Here is a 17,982-nt window from a genome sequence, read left to right as displayed (position 1 = left end):
ATTTTTAGTAACTTTTTTGTGTACTCCCCTCTTTTGAAAACCATATAAGTGGCATCTGACTCTGATGCTGAATTTAATGGAAGTTTATAAATAAGTTGCTTTACAATTTTCCTTTAATAGTGAAGATATATATATATTATATTTTGTCTTTTCCATAATATAGAATGTTTAAATGGTTAACATTTGTGCTGCAGTATAGCTTTCTGGCTCATGAAAAATGAAAGCTATCAGCGATCTGGGCAATAAGATTCATCGCCAATAGTCACTAGCAACAGCACACAGCATTTTAATATCAGTGAGGTCCACAGCTAGCAGTAAGAGCTGGTGTAATTGAAAGACGTTTAGGTGCAATCATTCTGCTGTTTGTTCCTTGCCAGGTTCAACATGGGATTGTGTGAGTATTTGAAGAAAACAGTAATTTTAAAAAATCTTTGAAATGTAAAAAGGGTGGATGAGTGCTTAGATTTAAGAAACGTTGTAATTTTTAAATCATGTGGCTCTAAAATAAAAGGGATTTTATTTGTCTTGGTTGATTAAAGCTTTAGAAAAGCTACTCCTTGGTTACAAGTGAACCGATAATTCTGGTCTAATGTTGCCGTGGTAACAACTCATGCTGATATAATTGAGAACATCTTATACATCCTGGTTCGAACATTTTCTCCCTGCCATTTTGAGTTGTTCTAGCGGTATATGAAGGAGGCTAGAATAGCTTGAAAGAAATCAAATCTAGCTATACACATCTTTGGCATTAATCTGATGTTTACTAGTGATCTCTCACACTGAACAGTTAAGCTTTGCTTCTAGAGGCTTTTCTTTTTAAAACAAAAGAAAGCTCTTTTCATTTTCTCTGTGCTGCATGCTCTAGTGTATGTGTTTACACCATCGGTTCTTCTACCTCTAGAGATTAGCATAACTCCCTTTGCTGTTGGATTGTTGTTTTGAGCAATATGTTTTGGAAAGGTTGATTTTCATCATGAGTGGTAAGTATGTTCTCTGAGACTCTGTAACTTTGTATTTTTAAAAAATATTTAACTGTAAGAGAGGAAAAATGTTTTTTAGAAGGGTAATTGTAAAGCCAGAGCTACAATGAGTTACATTTTCTCTTGATGCTTTTTCATTTAGGGCTTACAGTAATTTGCCTTTTAAATCCATTAAGAACTGTGAACAATTAATACCACTATTAATAGTCAATACCAGGAATCAGTTTCTAGTCTATCTTATGGTTTAATTTATTATATTCACTAATATGTTGTTATTAATTGTATTATAAATTAGTGAGTAAAAGATCCACTATAGTAAAAGGAATTGTTTTTTAGTATCTAATCCTGAAAATAATTAAACTTCCCATTTATTGGCTTTGTCATTCTAATATTAATTTTTATCAATTTCTTTTTGGTTATATAAAAAATACTCAATCTTGAATAAGATGTTGCCAAAATTTTATTGATTTACTGGTTGCTTTTAACTGTAATTCATTGAGAAATAGGGATTTAATGATGAAATAAATATATGCCTTTTGGTTTTGGAGGCTTGGTTAAAATTTTTAGGATAATTTTTGGGGAAATAATTTGTTAGAATAAGTACTTTTGGGATTATTTCTTTACTGTTTTATAACATTTATTTTTTTCTAAACATTTCTAAAAAATGTTTTTTGAGAAAATATACTACAGTATATACTGCAGTTTATCAGAGGGTAAAAGCTGTTCACTTTAAGCCAAACCTGCAGCTAAAAATAGATACCCTGTTGTTAGAGTGAGTAATATTTGCTTAGAGCATAATTCATTAGCATCTTTTTGCTTAGCTAAAAAAAGAGGGTGTTTATTAGGTTAACCTTTGAATCAGATGCATGTTTAGGAAAGGTATTTTATGGTTATTCATAACTGTCTATAATTTATACTTAAAAGATTTGGATTGGAATTCAGAACCTGAGAGAGATGGATTTTTGCTGTATAGCGATAGAATTCAAAATAAGTGAACCTTTTCTTCCATAATTGGAGACCACCTTATTGTTGCACGTAAACATTTAGCTGTATAATATACACCTCTTCAGTGCTATTAGGTATTTATTTATAAAGTGATATTAGACATTAAAAGAACATTTTTTACATGCAGCATATTAAGAATTAATTGTTATTATTATCCTGTTATTTTTCTGTTAGATGTAGATGTTTCTGTCCTAGTGTGTTAAATTTGGGCTAATATTACAAAAGCAACATGTTAACATTTCTTAGGACTTCTTAGATATCAATCAAAACTGAATATACCTGGTTATCATACTTAAAATAATGGATTTCTTTGAATCTAGGCAGTGTGTTTTTCTCTTTGACAGTGTTTTAGAAGTTTTACAATTGAATGTGTTGGTTTTAGCTGAAGAAAATTGTTACTGCTTCTCTATTGCTTGATTTTTCTTTCAAGAAAGCTATGGATTTTTCAGATAGTTTGATATACTTGATCATATTGGTCTGCCTTTATAGCCTTTTCTACCTCAGGAATTATAGTAGTGACAGCTAAACATTCTGACTTTTTCAGAATTGTCCAGTTTCAATTAATTTTGTTCATAAGTGGTTACATGCCTTAGCCATTTCAAAATATGGAAAATTTCAAGTGAAGCGTGGTTTTATTTGTAAAAATAAGCAAGTGCCAGACCCTATTACCTCAGTCTTTAGCAATATATATGTGTGATATTTATGTGTATGTAGTACTTTTCTAGTTAAAAAACGATTTCTTTTCTCCTTCCTTGCCTATCAAATATCAGCTTTGGGGGGAGGAATAGTTTTCTCTGGGAATCTATCTTTGGCCCTCTTTTAATGCTGCGTTCCCTCTGAAAGCTCTCATCCATGCCAGCATCTTCAGTAGTTACCTGAATGTTCAGTGCAAAGTGCGTTTTCTCTTTCCATCCCACGGATCTGCTCCTTTTTCATTCATTCTGGTTTTTATTAATGATCCCACTCCCCATGTAGGAACTTAAACAGAAACCTTGTAGTAACTCTGAACATGTTTCTTACTCCCCAGACCTGCACTCAGCCATTAATTTCTATTGGTTCTACATTAGAAATGTCTCAAAAATCACTCAAATTTTTCTATTATCACTGACACTAAGAATGCCTTTAGATCAGGAACTCTATATATTTTCAATCTTATTGCAGTAACAACTTCACTGGTCTCAGCTCCAATTTTATATCTCTTCAGACCATTTTCCATACTGCCATTTTAAAATTGCAGATATGTCCATTTCTTAATCCAACATTTTCAGTTACTCCTTTTTGTCTCTCAGATAAAGGCTAAACTCCTTAGTGGGGCATACAAGATCAGTGACCTACCTTTCTAACTTTATCTGCATCATTCTCATAAAATTCAGATCTAGTTATATTATACTATATATTATTCCTTGCTACCTTTCCATATTTATATCTTTTATCATAAAAATTCTGAAAACCAGCTATGCTTTTCAGTGCCTCCATTATTGATTCTCTAGAGTTAGATGATTCCTCTGTACTCTCAAAGCAAACTTATAAACTATAACAATTACTTGTATTATACTGAATTTATGATTCCATAATTTCCAATATCCATCCTTTGAACTTCTTAAGTCAGGGTCAGTTCAGTGTTCATCCATGTGTTTCCAGCTGTTACCTTGGTACCCCAAACATAGCAATGAATTTTTAAATTCATGTGCAGTAAATGAATGATTAAAACTTATCCATTTTTTACATATTTGAACACTTGTATTACATTATTGGTGAAGAATATCAGTCATGTGTTTTTATTTTTTGGTTCATGTGCTTATAGGAACATAACTAGCATCATGATACCAAAATCTCAAATAAAAACTGTTTGCCCTGCTGTAGTTGAGGGCAAATCTCTGAAAAAAAATTTTTTGCTAGCTTTGAATTCCAGGAAAGTTACAGATTTGAGCAAAAGCATTTGATTAATTCCCTTTTTTAGATATATACTTTCTAGATTGAAAAGAACACAGTACTGGGGAAGCAGTATATCAGTGGTGTTAAAGAAGGGTACTTGCCTGGAAATAAACAGTATTGGATTGAAGATCAGACACCAAAGTGTAACAGTTTTATTTTGAGTGGCTTGCCTTCATGGAAAAGAAACAAAAATAGTTTCACCCTTATTAACTTGGATGGATAAGGCTTTTAAAAAGAAAGACTGTGGGAGAGAGGAGAGAAAGATCCAACACTGCTGATTTCTTTCATTCTAAAACAGTTAATAGTGGGACAACTAGAAATTTGTTAGTCTACTCAAGTTGAGAAAAGTGACTTTTCTTCTTCCAGGTGTAACAGGGCTCTTACCTGATGTAGTGGGCATCACTACCAGTGAAGAACCATATAGTCCTAGCTCCTTTCCCATTTTTGAAAGTTACTGGATTATTTAAATGATAATATAAATATGTATATGTATCAACTAAAAGATCTGAAAAGTTGATTTTAACATACCCAAATAGGAGACGGGAGGATCCAACTTTTTGGGGTGGGAGCATTTGTAAAGTTTTGAAAAGCTTCTCATTGTTCATGAATGAATAAATAAGAAATGCAACAGTGTGCAGCCTATAAAAGAGGTAATGCTCAAGGATAAGTTCATAGCCTTCGAGAGGAAGAGAATGACCTTATGTTTAGAAAATGTTTGTGGGGAGGATTTAAAATAAGAATTTATAATAGCATCTATGTGGAGTTCTTAAAAATTTCAAGTGAACATGGACTCTATAAATAAGATGTGAAAGATAGAAAGATGAAACAAGAGACTAGGATGAGAGGAGAGCTGGGTGAGAGGCAGGAATAGAAAAGGAACAATAATGATATGGTAGGAGAAGATTATAAGAAAATAAACCTGGTATTTGTAGAATATAAAACTGCATTAGAAGCAGTAAAGAGTAAAATAATCACTGCACAAAGGTGAATTAATGATGTAAAGAACTAACTTGATAAAACTTACCAGAATGTAGGGAAAATGGATAGGATTAAAATTTCGAGGTGAGAAGTATGTTAGATAAAGTAGGAAACTCTACAAATTGGATGGATAGCATTCCCTCAGAACAGATAATGATGAATAGAACAAAAACAATAATAAAAATTAGGATTTAGGAAAACTTAGTTGAAGAAAAACTTAAATGTATAACTTGGAGCTCATTGTTTGTTGACAAAGTTTAACAAAAACACCAGCACCTAAATATATCCTGATGGAAGTTTTGAATTACATGGATAAAAATAAGGAATTCCACAAACATCCAGGTCTCTTTGCATCTTACAATGTAACACATAGTTTGTCTTATAAAGAAAAAATTTCATAATTGGAGACTGGATAATTTGAAAATTCTTCTAGACCAAAAATTGACAAAGATATAAGAGCACATAGAAGAAAGTACTAAATAAAATGTAACAAGCATCCCTTTCAATGAATACCTGAACTTACAGGAATATAATAGAAATCCCCAGTGTGCAAAAAGTCAAATGGTGAGTGAAAAATCAGAGCTGTAATGGAGAGCATACTTTGACTATCCTGAGGAAATTTTTATACCTTGGTCACCAAAGGGCTTTTGTTTTAAATAGCCTCACAGAGACAGAAGATGATTTCTTTGATCCATTCAACTTAGGATATCTTAGATTCCTATATAAAGCCAGGATGCACAAAGGATCATAACCTCAGTGAAAGCATAGACTAAAAAATAAAATGTCTCCTCTGACACAGGGTGAGAATACGGAAGCTTGCATTTCCTAGCTTTGGTTCCTGGGGAACTAGGAGGGCCGTGTGTGCATGTGTATGGGATTCTTCTCCTGAGAGTTTATAATCAACTGCTTCTCCTCCAGTAGATTTCATGTTTTAATCTGTATTAATTGTGTGGTTTAATAATTGTAAATAAAATACCTTATAGTAACAGTGTCAGGCTGGTAACATCTATCAGATGCCAGGCAGAAGCTAATATGAAGCATATCCTCAAATCAAACCCTGTGATTTTCTCACAGATAAAGGCCAACTAAACTTTGAACTCACAATCCAAAATCAAAGTAGATACACAACACACACACACACACACACACAATCTACAGCAAAAGATAGTCAGCAGGTACTACAGCATTAGATCCTACCAAGAATGTCAGAGAATAGAATTTTCATGTTCAGACTACTGTTCAAAATTAATAATCACATAAAAAAGAAATATGAGGAAAAAAGTATATATGCCTCCCACAGAGCTTCAAAATACATAAAATTGACCCATTTAGAAGGAAAAATTATAACTGTGTAATATTTATAGATATATATAAAGAATTGTTACCCAGTAATTGGAGAGTACACAGAAATATTTAGAACACTTACAAAATTTGACTACGTATATTTGAAATACTTTAAAGAATTGAGATATAGGCTTTGGTCTCTGGGCTTCCCTGTTGCTTCAGATGGGAAAGAATATACCTGCAATGCAGGAGACCTCGGTGAAATCCCTGGGTCAGGAAGATCCCCTGGAGAAGGGAATACCAACCCACTGCAGCCATTTATTATTATTATTATTATTGCCTGGAGAATTCCATAGGCAGAGGAGACTGGAGGACTACAGTTCATAGGGTTCTCAGTGGGTTGGACAATCCTAAGTGACTAACACTTTCACTTTTTCTTTCACTGTGGTCTCAGACTGCAAAGCAGTTAAGTTTAATCAATAATAAAAGACTAATTAAATAAGTAAACACAAATATTGTATTTGGGGATTTAAAAAATTCCAGTAACACACAGGTCAAGAAATAACTAATAAACTTAAAATTCAGTATGTATCAGAACTTGTAGAGTACAGCTAAAGTGGTTTTAGAGACAAATTTTTAAATGTGTATATTAGGAAAAGGGAAAGATGTTTATGATATAAGTGTGCAAGTAAAGTTAGGGAAAACACAGCATGGTTAATCAAAAGAAGAAAACTAATAGGGACGTGAGCAAAAATCAGTGGAATAGAAAATAAAGATTCATCAGAGCCAAAGGTTAGTTCATGGAGAACACTTTTTAAAACTTTGATTACAAACTATTTAAAATTTAATCATAGTTAAAATAAAAACTTAACAAAATTAGGACTGGACAGTTTTATAGTCAAGTTCAAAAAGAACAAAAATTTTGATCTTGTGCAAAATTTCAAAGAATTAAAGAGGATATATTCTTAGTTTCTTAAATCTGTGTATTCTAGTATAACTTTACAAGTAAAGTATGGGAAAGAAATCAATTAGAAACATGTTCTCTGAAGTTAGTAACAGGAACAGGATTCTCATTGTCTGTACAGTATTACACTGTGACTCATAACTTGAACAGTAAGACAAGAAAATGTTGGAGGAAACCAAAATATCATTATTCATAGATATGTGATTATCTACATAGAAAATTCAAGAAACTCTACCAGTGTTATTTTAGAATTGATAAGAGAGTCTGCCATGTAATAAGACCAGTATATAAACATCATTTGTGTGTTATACATCAGCAACAAACAAATGGTAATTAAGAAAAAAATCTCCTTTTTACAATAGCCACCAGAGCTCTAAAGACCCTAGGAATAAATCTAATAAAAGAATAATAAGACCTTTAAGAGAAAAATTATAAAATTCTATTGAGATATTTATAATCTTTAACAAGCTGTTATAATTTCATACCCACTAGATTATCAAAAATTAGAAAAAACAGTAATGCATTTTGTTGAGGTATGGATCATCAAGAATATGGTGGTAATATAAACTGACACAACCATTTATTGAGCCATTTATTATTATCTAGTTTAGTTGAAAATGTACATACCGTTTCAGCAAGGGATCCACTCCTAGCTCTATATTGTCCAGCAACAAGACAAAATATTTGAATTCAGAACCAAATGTAAAATCTTTAGCATATATTGTGGTAGGTATAATATCCTCTGAGAAAAAGCCTCAGTGAACAGTTAAGCAAGTATAGTGCATTTCAAAGAGCATTTCAAAAATTTTCTGGGTCATTTGTTTTATGACTGTAAATTTAGTGATATTTATTATTATAAAATCCTATTGGGAACATCTTCAGTCAAACATGGTTTGGATGGTTAGAAAATCCACAGCATTCCTAGATAGAAAGTTGGGAGAGAAGGCATATGTGTGTGATTAGTAGTGAATTAGTACACTGTGTGGATTCCTAGTGTATCCATCTGCCCATGATTGATAAATAGATACTAATAAAGTAAGTTAGTGTGTGTTTCTATAGTTTGATCATTTACATACGTCTCACCGAAAGTTTTAAATTTTTTTAGCCGTGTAGTGAAAGAGTGAGTCAATTATGATGTTCACTTGTAACCAAGACTTGATAAAGAATTAACTAATAAAAATCATAAGGAGAGGACAGAACAGTAAAAATTAGTATTGCAACACAAAGTATAGCCTTTATTGCCTATTAAATTTCCAGCCACTCATACATGTGTGACTTTGTGCAAGACTAATTAATATCTTAGAAAACGAAAGTAGGCATGGTCTCATCCACTGAACTGCACAAATACAGTTGTAGTAGTTAGAGTTGTTTTTTATATCCATGCTCATTTTAAGGTTACAATGAATTTGCTTTGAATAAACATGTTTGAATATGTTGAAGCAACGTGTCTCTTCAACAAAGTGAACACAGTTGCTTTTCAGGTTAAAAGGATAGAAATATGGTATTTCGTTAACATATTTGCAGAGTAGAGTTTTAACTGGTTTTAAAAAATATGTATCCAAAGAATTCATTGTAATCATTGTATAAAACATTTTTGAATATGTGGTTTTCATTCTGTTCCTATTTGTGAATATCTAATGAACATACATGGATTGATAACTTCTTGTGTATATGTTATTTTATGTTATTTAATCTGTTCAATTTATTCTTTTTGATCAAGCACGCAAATCATCAGAAGCATCTGGTAGGAATCCAATTTTTACAGAATAATTCTGTTGGTTTATTGCTCTAAGTTAGATTTTTATGAGGTATTTTGTGACTAGAATATTTTATGTATTAGCTTACTGAAATTTTTTGTACAGCATGTATGTGTGTGTGGGGTATACTTAAAAATAACAGATACAGAGCTCTAAAGAGGTGGGTGTTTGAAGTAGTGATGGCAAAAGACAAACTATTACAGTTTACTTGATTTATACTTCCTCGAGGTTTTGAAAGGGATTGTACTGTTATTTGTTGATAGAACTTGGTATTTTCATAGGTAATTTACCTTCATTCCCATCCTATTTTGTGCTTTCTGACATACACTGAATAAGTCAAATAGAATATGCTTTTATTTAGGTAAAGAATGAAAATGAAAATAATTTAATTACAAAGAGATTAGGGAGGGAGGTCCATGAATTATAATTTGCTCAGTAAAAAATTTTTTAACTTATTATAAGAAAAGATACTAGTAAGAAACAATTGCTTATAGTACCAAATACTTAGTCTTTCCCTAATAGAAAATTTTAGAGGGACAGCTCCTTCCCCTATTCCCTAAATGTATGCCATCAAGATTTAAAATATTCAGACCTGCAATCTCCACTGGTATTCCTGCTTACTCTATCTGGTTCCCCTCATTCTTCAGCAAGTTATCTTGCCTCCTGTTTCCCAGAAGTAGAGTATAGCAATTGGGAATAACAGTTTATTCCTGTTCCTTCCCACACATTGTAAAGTGTTGCTGTGGTAAACAGCTACCTGCCTGACTGGGCACTTTCTTGCTATGCATTCATTTGCCACTGCTGCTGTACACCTTTACCCTCTCCTCAAGTCTGTTGCCATTTCCTGAATAAACCATGCTCTTTCCTCCATGCCTTTTATTCAAGATCATCCCAGCCTGTCCTCCTCCTCAACTTTATCTGCCAGAGGAACTGTTTATCCTTCAGGATTCAGCACAAATGCCACATCATCTTTTATGACTTAACTTACTACCCAAGAATTTCCTCTTTTGCACAAGACTAGCACCTATAGATTTCTTAGTTGTAATCCTTGTCACATTCCATTACAGTGGTTCATCTATCTCCCCTTTAGCTTCTCATCTGCTTAATAGTAGCGATATGTTTATGCTTTATTGTGTTTCCCCAATTGTGACTCAGTTTCTGGTACCATTGAACAATGCTCTACAAATGTTAAGAAGATGGTTAAAACAGCACCAATGAAGACACTGTTTGTCTGGAAGACATTATTTGTCTCTCAGAAGGGACTTAACGAAGTATTACAGTTCAGTGTCTTTGCCTACAGTGAAGTTTTGAATAAAGAACAAAAGTCCAGAGATAGCACTGCAGTGGTTATAGGACGTATATTTAAATTTAGTTTTATTAGTGCAATTGCTATGAGGAGTTAAACTTTTAGTTGTGATCTTAAGGAAAATTAGAAAATTAGTATTGATGTTGGCACTAAACAGCTATTATTGATTTTATTTCCTTACCATTTAATCCTAAAATATTCTATTTGAATATATTCAGTCAAATAATTGTTTCTACATTAATACTTTATTCTGTACAAAATTTTCTATGAAAATGTGTATAGGTGATTTCATGCTAATATGCTGTCCTGTGTCATTTAATCATTGTTTATTTTTCGGATACAAGCTTGCTCGTCTTCAGAAGTATCTGGTAGGCAACTACTTTTAATAAAACAAATGTTACCTTTCAAGACTTTTTATTTGGTTGTTTGCAAGTTGTTATGCTATTAATATAGTTATATTTTTATAAAATATTGAGTTAATAAAATATTTTAGTTGAAAGAAATGGCTTATTTAGTTTTGTGTTGAGTTTTATCTACAGAAATGATTTATATTATAGTTTCTTATATGATATTTTAGAAACAACATATAGTACTGTGAAATAGTGTACATGGTACACTTTATATAGAGGGTAGCACAAAACTGATAAGCACACACCACTTAAATAACCCAGGTTAATGAAAGGTTTTTGGAAGATAATTATGCTATTGTAAATTTTGAAAAAAAAAAAAAAAAAGACAGCTAATATTTTAATTGGGTATTTACCCTAGGAAGTTTATATTCTATTTTGTCCTATTTTCTGTTTCTCTTCTATTTTCTGACACCCATTAAAAGAAGTTAAATAAAATTGTCTTTTTACTGTAAAAGAGGGAGGTGACATTTATCTCGTTACAAAGAAAACTGGAGAATTCACTATCTGGAGTAGTTGTAATTTGTACCATAAAAGATTTCTAAACATTTCTTATAAAACGTGAATGATAACCTCCTTTAAATGTTGCATAACGGCATACTGTAACTAACAACATGCTCTTTTTATAATGGGTAGCAGTCTCGAATCTAGCAGCAACACAGAACCAAAAACTGCCTAATAAATAAATATACTACCTATAATTAGTGAAACATTGCAGAATTATCTGAATAACATAAAATATTTCATACTTGATTTTCATAACATGGAATATTCCACACTTAAATTTTTAATAAATTTTCCTAATGTTTAAAATGAACTCAAATTTTTAACAATAGCCTATGTGTAAATATATTCAAATTACTTTGAGGGTGGTAAGAATTAAGTTTCTTTTAATGTACTTGTGGATGTTCATAAAAATTATCACTTCCTTCATCTCATGAATAGGGGTAAATATTTCTACAAATCAACCCTAGGTGAACATATATATTCATTTGGTACGCTCACTTCTTAAACTGAGAAGAGAGAAAAAGCAAACTTTATTTGGAAAATAAATATAATTGAAGTATATACTTCTGGGAAGAAATTGAGTTAATTTTTGGTGTCTTCATTTTTTTTAGCACCTAGCTTGCTCCATTATTGACCATTCCCAGGTAGGTCAGGTGGTAAAAAAATCCACCTGCAATGCAGGAGGCCCCAGTTCATTTCCTGGGTCGGGAAGTTCCCCTGGAGAAGGGATAGGCTACCTACTCCAGTATTCTTGGGCTTCTCTGGTGGCTCAGACCATAAAGGATCCGCCTGCAATGCGAGAGGATTGGATTCAATCTTTCCATTGGGAAGATCCCCTGGAGGAGGGCCTGGCAACCCACTCCAGTATTCTTGCCTAGAGAATCCCCATGGACAGAGGAGCCTTGCTGGCTACTGTCCATGGGGTTGCAAAGAGTTGGACACGACTAAGCACAGCACACAGAACAAAATATATTTGCAGAAAAATCCTTTGTTGAGATGATTTTTCCTAAGGAGGGTTAGAAATCACTGTGTTTTTAAATAGGTATTTATGATTACTAAGAAGTATTAGAACCAGTTTTACAGCACATATGTATGTCGTGTTAAGTCACTTCAGTTGTGTCTGACTCTTTGTGACCCTATGGACCTTAGCCCTCCAGGCTTCTCTGTCCATGGTGTTCTCCAGGTAAGAATACTGGAGTGGGGTGCCATGCCCACCTCCAAGGTATCTTTCCAACCCAGGGATTGAACCCATGTCTCTTGTGTCTCCTGTATTGGCAGGCAGATTCTTTACTACTGTGCCACCTGGGAAGCCCATAAGCCATATCTACATTTAAACTTAATTAAATCATTGTGATATCCTGCTACAGCCACAGGCTTTGGAGCTCAACACATGTGAGAACTTCCTGGGTGGAGCTAATGGTAAAGAATCTGCCTACCAATACCAGGAGACACAAGAAATGTAGATTTGATCCTAGTGGTTGAGAAAATCTTTTGGGGTAGGAAATGGCAACCCATGCCAGTGTCCCCTGGAGAAGGATACACTGCCCACTCCAGTATTCTTGGTCTTCCCTTGTGGCTCAGCTGGTGAAGAATCTGCCTGCAATGCAGGAGTCCAGGGTTCAATCCCTAGGTTGGGAAGATCCTCTGGAGAAGGGAAAAGCTACCCACTCCAGTATTCTGGCCTGGAGAATTCCATGGACTGTATAGTCCATGGGGTAGCAAAGAGTCGGACACGACTGAGTGACTTTCACCTTCCATTATTCTTGCCTGTAAAGTCTCATGGACAGAGGAACCTGGCAGGCTGCAGTCCATAGGGTTGCAAACACTCTGAATGACTGAAGTGACTTAGCACACACACACCATCAGTGGTTATAAGCTTTAAAAATAACTGGAGATAAATATTTAGAAAGTAAAGTTTACCACTGTGTAAAAATAATAAAATGCAAAGCAAATATATGTGGCTCTAGATTACCTATTGTTTTAGAATTATTCCTAATCTAGCATGTTGTGAAATATTATTTGTTTATATTTATAAAATATATATTTTGGTTAACTAATACTTTTACAAAGAGTTAACTATGTCATCTTTGTATCTAAATAGTCCACACATAAACTAGAGATTTGTGTATGTGTATATATATATACTTATGTGACAAAAAGTGTTTCAGGAACAAGATTGTCTTTGTGGAACTATCTAATGACATTATAATTAAGGCTTATCCTTACTCTAAAAGGGAATCTCTTTTATGTTGAAATAATTTGTAAAATTCAACATCTTTAATTCACATAGTTTCTGATAATTTTCATATAAGGCCTTTATGAGAATTGTTATTTACTTTCTACAGTATTACTTGACAGTAAACTCAGAACACTGATGTATTTCAAAGATTTTCCTGAATATCCTATTAGAGCATGAAATTAAGCAGTACTTAAAATTTCTCCTTTAGTTTATTCACCAAGCAGGAAAAAGGAAATTTTCCTTCAACTTACCATCTTTGGCAAATACTGCCAGTCCTTCCTTTGACCAGTTACTTTTTTTAACTCAAGATCCAATTAGCAAAAAGTGACAGGAGAAGCTGAAACAGGATGTTAGGGATTCTTTTTTCTTTTCCTGATTTTCTTCCATGTCTCCAAATTATCTATACTCATGCAGGCATCTGGAGAGTTTATACTGCAATTTGATATGCAAAAAGTTCTATAGATAGAAGATAACTAAAAATATTTTTCAAAAGAAATCAGGGGTATATTTTGGGAATCACAAGTTGTTTCTTAAAAGCCACAGTTGCATTTAGCAATAAATTATGTTTTTAACTTATTTTGTAGCTGTCATTTCCAAGTCAATGCCATGTGCAGATATATCTGTTTTATGCAAAAAAGAAAAGAAAAATTTTTCAAAACCACTCTTCTTCCATTGTAACTAGTACATTAAGTTTTAGAAGTAGGATGACTTGAACCTTCCTAAAGTCAAAGAAAATGTAATAATTTCCCACGCCCCAAATCCACCCTTGGGAGAAATTAGATCATATGTGCATAATTAGGTGCAATTATTTGATTCATTGTTTTGGTGAATGAGATTTTTATACAATGTAAAGATTCTAATTTTAAAAATTATTTTTCTCATTTCCTAAAATAGGCATTTTGAGAGTATTTTACAGCAAAATACAAGTGACAGTTTATATAAAGTAGTAAAATACTATCTTCAGACATGCACACTAGTGAGTGTTACATAAAACTAATGTCTGCTTTTGGTGCCTCTTAACACCATTTTGAAATCTCAAAGCAAATGTCAACAGGCCTCTTGATGTTGGTGTTTTGCCAAAGGTACTTCATCAGGGGAATGTATATCTTAAATATCTTACTTAAATAGTAGTTTAATACCACTATATCAGTAGATGATCTTATTAAATTATTTGTGAACCCCTCACTTGAACTTTAATTTTGTCTGTTTATCATCCCTTTCATCATTCTTATAACTTCTGAAATAAATGCCAATGTGCCACTTTTTTGCCCTTTACTGTTTAAACACTATTTAAATACTATTTTCTTGTTTCTTTATAGATTCAGATATCAGAGGAATATTGGGAACTCTCCCTTCCCCAAAAAAGAAAGACTAAAAGATTTACTTCTTTTGTAGTTACGTTTTTATCTCAAACTTAACTATGGGAACAATGATAGATTTTGTTAATGCCATTTTATATCTCTGGAATTTCTTTCCTATTTGTTTCTAAAACCCTGAAGTTCTTTTGTAAACAGAAGTCACTGTTAATAGCTTTGTGGGAAGACTATGAAAAAGAATTCTTTTAAGTGTTTCATCATTTAGCAAATCTAAAACTTCAAACCACAGCTCAATAAAATAATGTGACTATTATTGATCACTATATAACCATCTGATTTTGAATTACTTTACTTTAGTTTACATTATGAATTAAGCATTCAGGCATTTAGTTTTGCTCCCAATTTAGAATGAGATTTTTAAGCTGTTTGGGTTTTTTGGTTGTTTTATTTTTAAGTCTTTGTGGCTATTCTTGTGTTAGTCTGTGGTTTTCCCTCTTTCTCTCTACCTTTAGTAGAGAGGATACAAATCTAATAATGTAAATCCTTATGCCTGAAAACAGCCCTTTATCAAAGTCAATTATTTTTGAAATTCCATAAATGAATAAATTCACATTCTATAGATGTTTTCACTTATATGTTTAAAGGCTCTGTTACTATCTGGTGGCTTTTTTTTACAGTAAGTATTTTGCCCTGTATTCATTTCTAACATTTTTCATTATTTTCAGGTATGTTTTCAGGAACCATATTTTTATTATTAGATTATTATCAAAGTGACCTTCATATAGAACAGAATTAAATATTCTTAGAAACTTGAGAAAATGTTTACTTCTTCTTTAAAGAAACTAAATAGCTCTCTAATATACCATGGTTGTGAATATATGTTTCGTGACAACCATAGTTAACCTAAGTCTATGTTTTTTAAACAAGTATACTTATGTGTAATATATACGTAGTATGAATATTCTTACAAGTCAATTTTTTTTAATATATTTTCAGTGAAAGAGTTTCTAGCCAAAGCCAAAGAAGACTTTTTAAAAAAATGGGAAAATCCTGCTCCGGTAAGGAACATTTAAAATTTTCTGTGATTTAAAATCTCGCTTTAAGTAAAATCATGATACTTGCCTAAATAACTTACTATTTTGGAAAACTTAATTTCCAAGTAGCATCAATAAATATAAGCTGAATGTAAGAATTTTGTTATAACATTAGGTTTTGATTCATTACTAATTTTATGTATACCTAAATTGGAAAAGGAACTAATTTCCAATATAATACCCGATGGTACATTTTGAAACTAGTTCCAAGTTCCTACAAACTGTTTATAGTTTCTGATAGTAATTTTGATTTATGTCTTTGATAGAATATTTATTATTTTTATGAATTATGACAGGGATCATATTGTATAGTTTCAAATTCTTAATCACAAATACTTGGCTATTGACAACATACCAAGTACACAAAGATTCATAAATGTTTAGATGGGTTAAGTTCAATATAATTTAAGTACTTTAGATCTTAATTAAGATCTAAAAACTGTATATAAGAAGAACCATCTATACTTGACAAAAACTTTTTTGAATCTATTTTTATAAATAATTAATGACTTTTAGTAGCAGTTTAAATTTTAAAAACTTTTTTCCTAGCATAAAAATCCTTTTCAAATATTTTTTCACTAAAAAATATTTAATTCTAGGTAAAATGTTTTGTTTTAATAAGATGCTATCATTACCAAGATGTAGAGCATGAGCCATAAAACACAGTCACTCTGATGATTAAAAGAAGTTAGACATTGTCTACTTTGAAACATTAAGGGAGGTGAGGCTGCTGCTGCTGCTAAGTCGCTTCAGTCGTGTCTGACTCTGTGCGACCCCATAAACGGCAGCCCACCAGGCTCCCCCGTCCCTGGGATTCTCCAGGCAAGAACACTGGAGTGGGTTGCCATTTCCTCCTGCAATGCATGAAAGTGAAAAGTCAAAGTGAAGTCACTCAGTCGTGTCCGACTCCTAGTGACCCCATGGACTGCAGCCTACCAGGCTCCTCCATCCATGGGATTTTTCAGGCAAGAGTACTGGAGTGGGGTGCCATTGCCTTCTCCAGGGAGGTGAGGAAGATGTCATATTTGTATGAAAAGCAATGACTGGCAGAAAGAGATATTCTGTTTTCTATTAATAATGTTTATTTTCATTATTAATTTGGGAATTTTATTAAACATTTCAATCCATTGTTGATAAAACCAAAAATTAAATATTAATCCATAAAGTTAATTAATTCAAACAATTATAAGGACTTTTTTTCTGTATTGATACAGAATCTCATAGCAATTTAAAATTGAGAAATAGGAATGAATACAAGTTTTATAAATAAAAACTTAGAGTCACTTGCTTTCTCCTTAATGATTTACTAAGAAGCTCTGAGCAAAGGCAAGGTTTGATTTGCAAAAGATTAAGTTCAACTACAGTGAATTCCAGTAGCAATTCAAATTCCTTACTTATAAAAGAACCATATTGCATCATATATTTCTCAAGCTTAATGCTATACAGACTGCTCCTTGGAATTATTTTTTCCAAGATTTTCATGAAGATATTTATAATGAAAACCTATTAAACAAATGGGTCAGCAGTTACTGTTTGATGCTATTAAGCGCATAATTTGTTCCCTGTAATCTTCATTCTGTTGTGGCAGCAACAAATTCAGTAGATTGATGCCTCCAATTTTTTGCTTCTATGCTATAGTTAAAGCCAAAGAAAGACATTTTGCTTGTAACAAAGCATCTATTCAAGGAGAAAAAGAGACTGATTATTGTTCTGGGATTCCAACTTTTGGTTATCTTTGTGGGAGTGAGGAATTCTTTTTACCTTATTGTTACTTTTTAAGGTAATACAGGGTTATTATCACATCAGAGAAAATTATTTGGATCTCTCATGCTGTTATTATCTAGTTATATAAGGATAGAAAGACATAGAAAGAATAGTAAGACAGGGCTTTCTTCAGAGGTAACTGGTGAAATGACTGATGCTCAGCTTATCTATTCGTTACAATTTTTTTTGCAAATGCACTGTGTGGCTTCCATGATTGCATACTTCTGGTCACTTTTTATTTATCAAAATATGTATCTAATTTATTATAAATCCAGTACTATGAATTCATATCGGAATGTGACCTTTTATATTTCAACTGAGGATCTTATTTCCTCACATTACTATTACTCTTTGTTTACGATATAAGTCTCTCCTCAAATGTAAGATCCTTTCTTATTCAAAGGGAAAAACAGAATCAATAAACTGGAATTTCTGTAGTCTTTTTA

At 32.5% G+C, this 17,982-nt stretch overlaps 1 protein-coding gene across 3 annotated transcripts in view; it reads left to right on the top strand.

The window, feature by feature from the left end:
- PRKACB (protein kinase cAMP-activated catalytic subunit beta) overlaps nucleotides 1–17,982 on the top strand; it is a 148,656-nt gene that overhangs the window by 72,693 nt on the left and 57,981 nt on the right. For all 3 annotated transcript variants that reach the window (XM_055585348.1, XM_055585349.1, XM_055585347.1), the window contains one exon: nucleotides 15,675–15,736. In XM_055585348.1, coding sequence (XP_055441323.1) covers nucleotides 15,675–15,736 — 62 coding nt within the window. The remainder of the gene's footprint in view (nucleotides 1–15,674; nucleotides 15,737–17,982) is intronic.

This window comes from Bubalus kerabau, chromosome 6 (genome assembly GCF_029407905.1).
Source record: "Bubalus kerabau isolate K-KA32 ecotype Philippines breed swamp buffalo chromosome 6, PCC_UOA_SB_1v2, whole genome shotgun sequence".
In the NCBI taxonomy this organism is placed as follows: Eukaryota; Metazoa; Chordata; class Mammalia; order Artiodactyla; family Bovidae; genus Bubalus; species Bubalus kerabau.
The sequence above is the reverse complement of the archived record's forward strand: the minus strand, read 5'-3'. Positions and strand labels throughout refer to the sequence as shown.